General features: G+C 40.8%; 1 protein-coding gene across 1 annotated transcript; it reads left to right on the top strand.

The window, feature by feature from the left end:
- The first annotated feature begins 3,364 nt into the window (after positions 1 to 3,364).
- On the top strand, positions 3,365 to 8,424 carry SRP19 (signal recognition particle 19). The gene is made up of 5 exons (XM_088528157.1): positions 3,365 to 3,423; positions 5,014 to 5,089; positions 6,115 to 6,186; positions 6,600 to 6,711; positions 7,789 to 8,424. Exons 1-5 carry the CDS (start codon positions 3,383 to 3,385, stop codon positions 7,920 to 7,922), a joined length of 435 nt encoding a protein of 144 aa, XP_088384283.1. The 5' UTR covers positions 3,365 to 3,382; the 3' UTR covers positions 7,923 to 8,424.
- Positions 8,425 to 12,927: the final 4,503 nt, after the last annotated feature.

The raw sequence follows: 12,927 nt of genomic DNA, 5'->3' as shown, positions 1-12,927 counted from the left end.
TTATAAGGATGGTAGGGATTAAACTGACATGTTTGTACTTAATGCTTCATTTTAGGCATGTTAGTTTCAAGATATTGTGAATTCCAGCACCAAGACGCAGTATGTAATAACGGGATCTACAGAAAAGAAGACATGCTTCCCTTGCTGTGGTCAGCCATGAATGCTATATAATTCAATCTGTAACTCCACAAACTCAATTCTCAACAATTATTTTTATTTCTTTCCATCTGAAATAGATACGAAATATTCTTTACATCATCAGCACAAATACTCATCTTGCCTATGCAGCCTTTGCGTTACATTAACATAAGTTTATTTTAAAAGAAGAATCATTAAGAAACTGCATTAGCTCGTACAAAGGGAAAAATACAGTCACCAAATAGAGCAGCATCAAACAAATACATAAAAGCTTTCTCAAGATCCTGAACTAAGTGGGCAGGCTGAGAGCAAACTTAATATGCAGGAACAGTACCAGGCCAAATATCGTATTGCAATATTTGCATGAGCCAAACACTGTACTGCAGTACGGCATGTGCCAAACTGCAGCTGTGTTTGCTGCCACTTTCAGTGTGACGTCACGGCAGTGCTTCTCAGTCTGCAGTCTAGTAGCAGTCTGTTATATACCAGAAAGTGGTATATACAAACTGAGACATTTGAAATGTTGCAAAAATCTAAGGAAAAAATGGCACAATGGAGAAGTAACTTTTAGTATTTATTAGGTTTTAGCCTAATTTTTATTAATGGTATTTGAAACAGTGGCAGTATCTTTTTTTTTTCCCTTAAAAGCATTAGGAAGTTCTTTATTTAAACTCTGCTAGAATATTGTTTTTCAAAAACAGATCTAGCTTTGTTCAAGACCAGGTTATGAATATAATAACATGGTTTAGTGATTAGCACGTTTCATTTAAACATCAGACTAGAAGTGTGCTGTGCTCAGTAAGGGTATTAGGACACTATAACGTAGTCTAGTCTGTCTGTGGCGCCACGGAGGGCGAGACGCTGTGAACAAAACTCTTGTAAAACCCAGCTTTTCAGTAAAACCCAGCTGGTGAGCACCAGCACAAGGCCGCAGCCTGGCACTGCAGGCTCGCAGAGCCCGCGTGCGGGCAGCAAACATGGGCAAATGGCGCTGCCTGACCACCTGCCCTCCTGCTGGCCTCCTGCTAACGCTGGTGGTTTGGGGGGTGACTCCGCAGAAGCCCCACAGCAGGCGCCTTGTGTGTATTGAAGGAAGGGTATTGTGCTAAACCGCGATGATAATTCCTTACCAAGCTAACAAGATGAGAATCTTTTGCTGCTATAAATTAACAACAAAAAAGGCCATTAATTACCACTTAAAGAGGAATGCTTTTCTTCACAGCATCTGACAGCATTGCTTAAAAAGCATGTGCCTGTCCATTCTTCAGCCGTGCAAAATGCTCTGCAACTTCACTAGGCTGATTCTCCATTAACAGCACTGCTAAAGCAACCAGTTATTCTGTGCTTTTTTGTGTTTCTCAAGTAGGTTTTCCACACATTTTAGTGTCAAAAGGAATTCTTTCAGTTCTGATGCCATCACAGGTCTCAAAATCATAATTTAGAGGCTATAATTTCACTTAAAAATTCTTCTATATTTTTGTAGAATAATGGCATAGTGAATTATGACATCTATGCATCAGAAAATATCAATACCATGATATTGTATAAAAAGCTTCCTTCATATTTTCACTCAGCTCAGTTTATGTAACTTTTTGCATCACCAGCATATCTTTCTAAAGAGGTATCAATACATGGTCTGCTCTCACCTAGCTGCAATCACATTTTTGAAAGCTGCTCTGTAGCAGTTTGAACAGTATGTTCATGTCTGGCTTAATGAGAGCAAAGAGGGAACACAAGAAGACAACAGAACTGCCTTCCGTTCAAAAGAATCAGTGGCCCAAATAACTTGTGTCTGGGTGCTAAATGCCACCTTGATTCTTCCTGAAACACTTCACAACTCTTTCCAGTTTTCATGGACTGTCCTTAAAGCTCTTTCCTGGAACTTCCATTGTGTTGTGGCAGGTCTCTGCCTCCTCATATTTGGTACTTCATGCTTTATTGAAGAGGGGGAAAAATAATAACAATTCAGATAAAAAAAAAAGGGCAAAAGTACTTTCAGTTGTGTGCCCTGGAGCATAGCTGCTGAATGAAGAGATTTAATTGGAGAATGTAGCATTGCACAAAATGTACTCTGTGAGTTCATCTTTCATTAGGGCTTGTTCTCCATTCAGTCCACCCATCATCACTGCTGCACTGTCCTACGAGCAGCAACTCTGTGCACTTTGTGTTCATGAAGGACAGAGCTGATTGCTGCTGCCAAGCTTCTGGGTGGTTTTTGCCTACTGGGACTCCACCAAACATTCAACAGGAACATCACCCTCTGGCAGACAGCATAATATTGTTACTGTGTTCACAATATATAGCATTTATTTTGACAGCTTTGACTGAAACATAAGTTTGCTCTTTGATTGCCACCCTTGATATGATCTCTGTAAACTCTGTATGGCAAAATAGCTCATTCAGGATTGAAGTGTCCCGAAATGCTGGCAAGTTATCACAAAGATTTTTTAGTGCAGGATCATTCTCACATGACATTTAAGGTATTGATCAAGAAGTTCTTGTCTTCAAAGATCTGGTTCACTTGTCATGTCCTTGGATACCTGGGCTACACGAGCCACTGCCTTAGCACTGAAATGATCTTTGGTATGTCCCACTCCTATGAACGTTCCCGTGGTGTCACAGATTTCCACACTGACGTGCATGAACACCATTGGCCTTTCCTGGAAGTTGTGGTGCTCTTCACGGTCTCCAGGTCCCTTCACCCTGACCTGCTCCACAGCATCCCCCCAAGGCCGCACGCACCAAGCAGTGGGCGTCCCCGAGCAGCCGGGCGCCATTTTCAGCGCAGCCTGAAAATGCGACCGGCGGGCTCCTCGGCGTCGCTTCTGCTGTTCAGCACGAAGCTACGGGGCTGAGGCGACCCTCAGAGCAACACTCACACTCACACTCTCCCGCCCGCCGACCAGGGCAGCGCCACGGGCCACGCTGCCCACCTCACACCGCCCCCTCGGGACCGTTCCCTAACGGACGCGACGCGACGCCCCGCCCCGCCCCGCCCCGCCCCGCCGCAGGAGCCACCCCCTCCAGAGGCGCCTGCGCAGTGGAGATCCCACGCGGCCCCTGCCGCTATGGACGTGGCGCCCTTCTATAGGCTGGCGCGCTTGAGAGACAGCAGTGTCTCCCAATCGGAAGCCGCGGTCGCCCCCAGGAAGGGAGGGGCGGGATCTCTGCCGTGTGGCGGCGGTGGTGTGACGCGGCCCGGCGTGCGGCTGTAGCGGCGGGGAGGGCCGTTGGTGCCGTTATCATGGCTGCGGCCGCCACCGCGTCCCCGGCCGATAAGGAGAGGTAGCGTGGCCTGCGCCCTGCTCCGCCGCGGCCCCCGTGTCGGGAAGGGGCCCGGCGGGCGGGCGCGAGGGTGACGCGCCGTGGGCTCGTTTGCGCTGTCGTGTTTGTGTTTGGGTGGCGGGTTGCGTTTACTTTTAAGCTCTTCGTTTGAGAGAGGTTTTCACTGCCTCTGCCCTGTTTCCGTATATAAAAAGGAACCAAGGTTCTCGACACTGCGTACGAGGTGCCGGCGTTTTGGAGAGCTGTGTTTTGTTGTTAGTGGCTTCATATTGAATTTAATGTAGCTGAAATGCTTGGTCATGCCAAGCGCTTTCTGCAGTGTCTGAGCAGAGCTCGGTTTTCCCGGGCCGCGTAGAGATGTGCAGCCCCGTGGTGCGCAGCTGCTCGAGGCACACAGCCCCGCCGTGACGGCGTGTGGAGAAGGCTCAGCCTGGACGGAGGGCCTGGGGAGACTATCACTGCCCATTTATCCTGTGATACAAGAAGTGAGAATGTAGCCTTTCCTGGCGCTGCAGTGTTGCACAACCGTCTCATTTAAATCTCTCCTCTCTCTCTCTCAGAGAAAAAAAAAAAAACAGAAAAAAAGTAAACTGAGGAGACATCATTGCAGTGTGTTGGTGGCTGTGGATTTCAGTAATGAGATTGTTTTATTTGTGCAGATGTCTGCCACTTACGTACAATCAATAGCTACCTTATAAAAAGAGTTTTAATTAGAGGAGAAAATATCGTTGGGAAGGTGTTTGGGAGTAGGAGGCTATTGAGAGTTGAGATGACCGAGGCTAATTTCAGCAAGAGATGTTTACTCAAGGTACACTTTTCCAGTGAGGTAGACTTTCAGTGAAGCAGACTCCCTGAGATGCCACCTTTTAACCCTCATCAGTGACTCTTGTCAGTCTCCAGCTCCCTGAATACCAGTCTACTCCAGATAATTTGCTCAATTTCTACTTCCTTAGTTTCTGATGTGCTAGCATGTTTGCCTGATGAGAAGCAAGAGTGAAGTTCTGTCACTTTTGGCCTTACATGTGCTTAAAAATGGTTGAATCTCTTGACAAAATCTTGGTTTTAGCAAGTCTCTTAAGCATAGTTTTTCAGAAGCTTTGTAACTAGTCTGTGTTTGGATAGTTTTTTTATGGGGAGAATAGGGAGCAAGGGAAACAGAGAAAATCCGTGATAAAATGACTTTATCAAGAAATTGAAATTAATCAGCAGTGAGGGTATTAGAACTTTTCAGCAAGACTTCTGTAATTCTGAGTTTCTGAGTGCAATACATGTATTAGATTTTATTTTTTTGGGATGCTGTAGGTCAAACATGCTCTTTCAACCTCGTTTCCCTCGCCCCCCCTAAAAAAAGCCTAGGAGGTAGCTCCTTCCTTTGTCTGCATCTTGCTTCTGAAACTGGTATCTTGCAAAGTCTCTCCGATGGAAATGGGATTTTGCAATGTTTCGAATTAGTCAAGGGAAAAATAACCGGCTGTTCTAAACTGCAGGAGCTCCCATGTTATTGAAATGGGCTGTTTTGTTGTGTTTTTACCATTGATCAAACAAGGAGTTTGTACTGCATACTTCATCTTGCAATGTTTTCTCTTCTAGATTCATCTGCATTTATCCCGCATATCTAAACAACAAGAAGACAATAGCAGAAGGAAGAAGGATACCTATAGACAAAGTAATTTGTGGGTGACAGGGAAATACAATGTCTTTCTTTGCAGTGTACATAGGGAATTGGAAAATAAAGCTAAGTCTCAGACAAAGCCGTTGATCTTCCATTTTGCCTCTCAGCAAACAGTCTGGTACCTGGAAATTTTAAAACATTTGAAGATAGTTTAGTGTCATCATGTGAACTTGTCAGAAGAGCACTGGCTTTAACTTTGTACTTTTATGTGAGCAACCTTTGGCAGGAGATGAAGTACGGAAAGATAATACACTTGATAATCTACTACAGAACTTATGTGAGTGATATAGACAGCAATAGTAAGCTAAAGCTTGTATGATTGGTGATCTGATTTATCAATAAACTGATTTCTTTACTGATAGTAGTAAAAAAAAATCATAAGCAGTGAAATAAGCCTTTTATAGCATAAAAATTCTTTGTTAAAATCCTGTAAAAAAAGTGAGATTATTGTATCTATTTCTGGACGCATTAAAAAAAACTACTAAATGTATGTAACACATGCGTTTTAAGTTCTTGACAGTAACAAAGTGACAAAGCACAAAATATGGCCATGTTAAGATAAGTTCCAATGAAGTTGTATTTATGTGAGGGATCTGCTAAAAGTTGTATTTATGGGAGAGACCTGATGTCCTGTTCTTGCAAAACTCCTGTTCTCAGGCATTATTCCTTTCTTTTTTTTTAATTTGGTAGTAGTGTAATAAATGTTGTTTCATTTCTTTTTTTTCTTTTCCTTAGGCAATTCTGTTACTTTCTCCCCTGTGCTAAATATTTTTGTTTAATCTCTTCCCTGTTTTCCTTCTGATGTGACATCTCTTCTTTTTTTTTTTTTTCTTTTTGATGTATTCTAGACTGTAGAAGGGCTCACAAATGACTCTACAGCAGATTTGTCATGGTCTGTGCCTTGTCTTTCCTCATCCACTTTTTCTAGTTGTAGAGTATTGGTGGAAACCTTGAATCAAACTATTACCACATAGGTAACAAAATATTTAAAAATGAGTAACTCTAATGTGTTTCTACAGGCTGTTGAAAATCCAACGTCTACAGAAATCCAGGATGTGTGTGCAGCGGTTGGATTCAATGTACTCGTAGAGGTAATAATAACAAAAAAATTTGATCTCATTTTCTTTCTTTCATTGTCTTTTCTTACAACTAAGGTTAACTTGTAATTGAAAAGCTCTGATCATCAGCCAGAATACTTGTTTTCTTTGAGCAGTAACAACAAGGTACTTAAGTAGATGTTGGAAAACTATATGCAAGGTAAAAATCACATACCTCATAGATAATGATGCCTTAGCCTTGAAAAAATAACTGTACGATATCTATATGTATTTACATACACATTCTCAGAAGACTACACTAGATTCTCCAAAGTTGGTAACGGAGAAAGAAACAGTGAAAACTAATTCTGCAACCTAGAACTATACAAATTAAATCTTAAAAAGTAGCTACTTCTAATGATTAACTTTTGAAAATAATAATAATAGTTTCTCCTTTCATATGACAGAAAAATAAGATGTATCCAAGAGAGTGGAATCGTGATGTGCAGTACAGGGGTAGAGTACGAATTCAGCTCAAACAAGATGATGGCAACCCATGCTTACCTCAGTTTCCAACACGTGAGTAGAGCATCTGTATTAGATGCTTTAACTGTTAGTAAAACAGGTTTTTTTTTGTTTTGTTTTGTTTTGTCTTTATTATCATCCTTGCTCAATGAGCTTCAATGAAAAGTTTTGGAAATCAACATCAAAGAAATTCACCTCTTTAAATCAAATACAGTAAAAAAGTGGAATTTGTAAAGTGCGGTTGTTTTTAATCCTTTTTATTTAGTGCTTGGAAAAAAAAGTTTGGGGGAAAGTTGTATCCTGGCTGTAGCGAGCAAACTGACCATTCATTTTGGGGACAGGGGAGGATGTAATTTTTCAGAATGGGTGTTGGTATTAAAATGGCTAAATTCCACCTTTTTTTTAGGTTACATACAGGTGACACACTGATAAATTACGCTACTGAGTGTATGCTTATTTCCACAAATTAAAGTGGGAGGGACCCTGAAAATTCATAACTTATTATACAAGAGGACCTATTCCTATTTATTAGTAAACAAGCAAATGTGACAGCTCTTGATATATTTTTTTTTCTCTGACAAGTACTCAGAATGTAAAGGGGAAGCAAATATCTGAAGAAATATATATATGAAAGGTGGTGCAAGTAAATTGCTGAATTTAGAATGAGCTTAAGAATTCTGTTGGTAAGGTGAATATTTAAAGCTGTGTTTCTTTAGGAAGGCTAGTGTCTCTTCTCCCAAAAGATGCTTGTATCATTTGCCTGGTTATTTTGTGCCAACTACCTTGAAAAGTAGGGGGGAGAGTTGTTGAAAGGGTGTAGATGCTTTGGTCACCTGTTACTCGGATACAGGTAATCCAGGAGGAAATACCTCAGTCTTGACTGCTCTGCAAGACAGATCTTAATGTGGTTTAAATAATGACAGGCTTCTAGAGAGCTGTGATACTTTCAGTCCAGTGCTTAAGAAAATCCAACGAAGGCTTTGCACAATTTTCCAGATGCAAGTGGGAAGTAAAAGAGTATTTTGTATCCACCTTAACAAAAATTTAATCTGGGTCTGAAGACTGTAACCTTCAAAATGATGCAAAGGTTCTTTACCTATGATGTATTCATTGCACACTCTTTATTTTCAGGTAAATCGGTGATGCTGTATGCTGCAGAAACTATTCCCAAACTGAAAACAAGAACACAAAAAATGGGAGCTGGTGAACAAAGTCTTCAGCAGGGAGAGGGAGGCAAGAAAGGCAAAGGGAAGAAAAAGAAATGAGGCTGCAACTGGAATAATCATTACTTAGTATGGATATGGATGGACACTGACTGCAACTTGGAAGTGAAAGATATGGGGGGGAGGGCCGGGGCAAGAAGAGGTGAAGCTGAATAGAACTGCCTGCTTTTTCCAGAACTGGGATGCATGTAACTGCCTCTCTGCTGTGTCACACTGAATCTGTCTGTCTTCACAGCCAAACTGCAAAGCTAACATCCAGTTCTGGAAGTGGAAGAACATAAGCAAATGGGGTGGGTGGGAGAATTACTCTTTCCAGAAGAAATATGCAGTATTATTCAGCTTAAAAAAAAAAAAAAACTTATGCAGACTAGATACCAGAGAACTACTTGCCTTCGTACATCATTTCTCTGTGCAGTTAAGTGATTATCTTAATTCTGGATGGTCTCTGTTGCAAGCAGAAAAATGATTCTGTAAGCTTTCCTTGCCAATTATCTTTCACAACTGTCAAGTGTATCAATAAAGGCAACAAGTTAATTTTGAAAAATCTAATCGTAAAATACTTTTGTCTGAAGTGTTAATTTCCCCCCCACAGCCTTATTAAAGATATCTGTCTCCTACATACTGGAGATACATTTTAACATTTTAAGCTAGCTAGGCTGTTCTAGACATCTTGTGATCCAGCAGGGTAAGGATTAACAACTTCATTTGTTTCTGCGCACTTAACAGTTTCCATGTGCTGTCTGTGGAGAATCTACCCTTGAAAAAGCACCTAAGCCTGAGGAGCTGATCAAGCCATTCTTCCATGAGTGAATGGAATCCCGGTGGTAGGGAGAGCAGGGAGATCAGATCAGCAAGTAAGTAGACTTGGCCAGAGGCTGCTACTTAGCTGCTTATACTCTACACAATTAGGAAAGTGTTAGCAGCTAGTTGCAATGTGGGATCACATGGCAAGTGTTCAAGTAAGACTGGAGAGTACAGTCAGTCTATAAGTGACAATAATTCATCACAGATTTGGGAGCTTCAGGTATTCCTTACCCATCCTGATAGTTTCTCTGAAACTTCATTTTCAGAAAAATGACAGCTGTGTGGAAATTATTTTATAGGAGAGAATAACTCTGCTCCATAGTTTTAAATTGAGGTGGATGGACTCTGTTACAAAGCTATAACAGTTCTGTATAAATGTTGCAAGTCACAGCTATAGGCCATTGGCATTAAAAAATACTGAAGTCAAATCATTTGATATCTGTTTGCAGTGGCCATAAGCTGAACATCCAAAAAAATTGTCTGGCCTATGCTGTACAGATAAAGCAAGGACCATAGTTGCATTGCTTGCTAAGTTACCCAATCAAAGAAATTAAACTAGTGATATTAAAACATAAGGACCTTAAAAAGAAACCCGTAAAGACTTCCCTTTCAAATAAAGTATCATTCAATAGAAGGGACTTCCCCTAGGTACAGCTGATTTAAAGTATATTGGTGCAATTTTGTTTCCTCTTTTTATTGGTAGTAATTTGTGTGTGTGTGTATATATATATGTGTGTGTGTAAAAAAAAATAAGTCCTAAAGGATTTCTAAGAACTTGAACACATTTTTTAGGCTCTTTCTCTCTTTGTTGAGAAAGATGACTCAGTTTGTTCAGTACCTAGTATCTGTGGCACTGCAGTTGTGAATATATTGGTGTTCAGATCATTGCTAGTGCTGCCAGGAAAGTGTCTTCTGGCATTTTAAATTCAGTGTTAAAAATGAGCCTATAGGACAGTTCCGCATTTCACATAGTCTATTTGGGAACCAGCAGAAATGGAGGCAGGGAGAAGAGTGCTGCAAGAACACTTGGAATTCTTGAATTTAATGCCACCAATAGAAAACCACGTTTTTCAAAAAATATCTGTTAACAGACATCTCTTTCGGGAGTTTGGTCTCTAGAAATTTACTGCAGCGCAGAGTTGTCCCAGCAGCGCCGAGCAGAACCACGGGCTCCTGAAGGCGGCAGCACTAGCAAAGACTGCGCTGCTGCGTGGGAATTCACCCTGTGGCTCCGAGCGGGGCTGTCTCCATTTTGCCTCTCAGGAAACAGCACGAGCTTCTGCCTTCTTCACCCGAGTGGTTTTGTTTTGTTCTTTTGACCAGATAGCAGCACTTGAAGTGTTTGATGAAAGTCTTTGGGCTGTCAGTATTCTCCTGCAAGCATGCAATTGCAGTAAAACAAAGTGGTAGGTCTGTAAGGTGCATGTTTTGTGGAACACCATTGCCTACAGTAAACACATCTTTCCTAGCGGCTGCTGAATTCAAGGAAGTGCCTCTTCATTTTTTTTTTTTTTTTTTTAACTAACTTCACTATTTCATGAGCTCGCATACATTGTCACCTGAGTTTCTTGCTCAGGTATTTCTTAACTATTTATTTTACACATCATGAAGACACATTGAATTATTTGTAAGACTTAATCTCTGTAGTTGTACAACTGAGGATTCCCTTAGTGGTTTTCATGTTACTCCCCAAGTATGTACTGCTTCATCACACAGGATGTAGAATTTCTCTGGAAATAAAAGGCTGAGGTCTACTCTGCTTGCAGAACATACACTGCACAGGAAGTACTTACTTGTCTCTGAATAATCAAAAATATTAGCATGATTATCCCACTAAGATGTGATATAGGACTTTGCTAATGTACTTACTGTATTCCTAGCAGTAGTGGTAACTAACTTAACTGCTTTCCTTTCTCTCTAGTCAGATGCTTGTTGAGCCCAAGTATGCTATTCAACAAAATTCTGTGTAGCAGCATGGCCTAGAATTTGTCATTTACTTTTAAAAACCCCGTTCTTCCTGATGTGCATAAGATTATGATTGGCTGAGTTGGAAACAGAATGAAGATTAATGAATCACCAGTTCCATTATTTCTATATTGATTTTTCAGAATATTGCAGAATTATTTGTGTAATTGATTGTAAAAATTTGACAAGACCAAAATGCAAGCTCAAGGAACTTCACATTTGTGAAATTAAAAGTTGTGAGGCTTTAACCTGGCAAGGATTAGTCCACTGCTTACACAAAAAGTATTTGTATCATCATGGGGGTCTCTACTGCTTTTCTCTGCCTAAGAACTCTTGTTCTGCTTGCCAAATTTGGAAATGTATGGATTAAACTGGAAGAAATGTTCTACTTCAGGCAGAAAGAACTCTATGTAACCATTCCTATTTATATACTTAATGGAAGATGAGAAAAATTGATAGGAGAGAGAAAAAAACAGTCTGGAGTATGTGTAGCTTATATTGTTTCCTGCAGACCTTTCTAGGGGAGCCTGCATTCCTGAGATGCGGCCCGCGGTGATGCCGGTAGGTCCGGAGCGCCGTGCTGGCCGGCTGGAACAGCGCTCGCTGCTCAGCTCTGGCCTCCCAGCTGCTCTGCCGAGCCGGGATGCGCTGCAGACGCTACACCGCACACGAGGGCTCGCCACAAAGAGCACGTCTTTGCAACAACCTCTTTTGGAAGTTCCTACGAGTGCCGCAGGAAAGAAGTTCAGGTAGAAAAGTGAGTATCAGTAAAGACACTCTGCCTTTTAAACTCATTACATTTCTCCATGTGTTGAGTTACAGGATTCTCAAGAAATACTGAAGCAATTTAACAGTCGTGTCAGTCTCTTTATTTGTATCCATTTTTATTTAGCAAATCAGCACAGACATTGAGTAGAAGTGTCTATTAACATCGTCCTACAAATGTTGTGAAGACAACTTTGAGAAGAGCACTGATATAAGGGGCCAGCCCAGTGGAGTTACTTGCAGGAAATGCTATCTTGCTCCAGAAAATACTGTTTTTCTTAAGACAGCACAATTAGTACTGCATCTTTACTTTTAACTAAAGTCTTCTCAGGAGTTTCTCAGTCTTTCAGAAAAGAATCAGCCTTTTTTGAGGACATGATATGTTTGTTTAGCTCTCAGAATTAAATAGCTGTGAAAGCCCATGAATATTGTAGATGGTCATTTGTGTTTGCAACAATGCAAACAAAATCAAGTTATATTAACAACAACTTTCAAACAAGTGATAGTTGTACCCTCAAGAAGAAATCTGATAAGGAGCACAAATTTAGCTGTCAGGTTAAGAAATACTGGGTTTAAATACAGAAGTTGACCTAAAGCCAAACCATCAAGTTCTCTGAGAAATGTAACTGAATGTTTCTCTAACACTTACTTACCTAAAAGTGCTTTTTCTCACTGATAATAGTAAAATTTTAAAGAAATGATGGTTTGTTGGGAATTAAGTTTTGTTTCTGCTACAGATCTGCATAGTTTTGGAAAGTCTCAGACCTACCGACAGCTTTTAGAAATGCAGTTTTTGTAACACTTTGTACCTAAACCAAACAGAGCACTAAGTACAAGTACCATTATTTAAGATTATTTATTTTATGAGGTGAAACAAAATTACACTGACCACATACAATTGCTATGCATTTCACTGTTTGTAATACAACATTAGGCTTTTGTAAAGTTCAGTGGGCCAAAGACAGAGGAAGCCAGGACAACAATTGTGAGTCACTCAGAATTTCTACTTGCTCACACCTACACCTTTGCTGTAAACTTTGCTCTTTGCTGTACATCCATTTGTAACAAAAAGGTATAACTGAATAATCATTCAAATGTACATACTGCAGGATTCTTCTTTCAAATAACAAACCGAATATGCTGTAGGACTGAAAATGATGCACAGTGGATCTCCCATGTCCCTGCTGTAGTTGCTCTTTGACCAGCTGTAGGTGCTGTCTGATAAAAGTCACGGCTGTGTTTTGCAGCTGGGTGTACAGAGCTTACACTTACAACACTACTATATCTCCTTATAATAGGTGTTTTTCAAATTTAAAACTGATCTGCCAAGTAATAGTGCATGCTTCTTTCTTTTACAGTTCTAGTGCCCAAATCACAGAATTATAGAATCACAGAATGCTTAAGGTTGGAAGGGACCTCTAGAGATCATCTAGTCCAACCCCCCTGCACACACAGGGTCACCCAGAGCACATGGCACAGGACTGCGTCCAAGCGGGTTTGGAAGATCTCCAAG

Source organism: Tinamus guttatus, unplaced genomic scaffold (genome assembly GCF_059628265.1).
Source record: "Tinamus guttatus ecotype Peru unplaced genomic scaffold, ASM5962826v1 Tinamus_guttatus_pri_ptg000304l, whole genome shotgun sequence".
Taxonomy (NCBI): domain Eukaryota; kingdom Metazoa; phylum Chordata; class Aves; order Tinamiformes; family Tinamidae; genus Tinamus; species Tinamus guttatus.
This window is presented reverse-complemented; position numbering and strand designations above follow the sequence as displayed.

Coding starts and splice junctions, on each gene's coding strand:
- SRP19 (XM_088528157.1), top strand. CDS start 3,383: ATGGCTGCGGCCGCCACCGCGTCCCCGGCCGATAAGGAGAG. Junction 6,187..6,599: donor GATTCAATGTACTCGTAGAG/GTAATAATAACA, acceptor TTCATATGACAG/AAAAATAAGATGTATCCAAG. Junction 6,712..7,788: donor CTTACCTCAGTTTCCAACAC/GTGAGTAGAGCA, acceptor CTTTATTTTCAG/GTAAATCGGTGATGCTGTAT.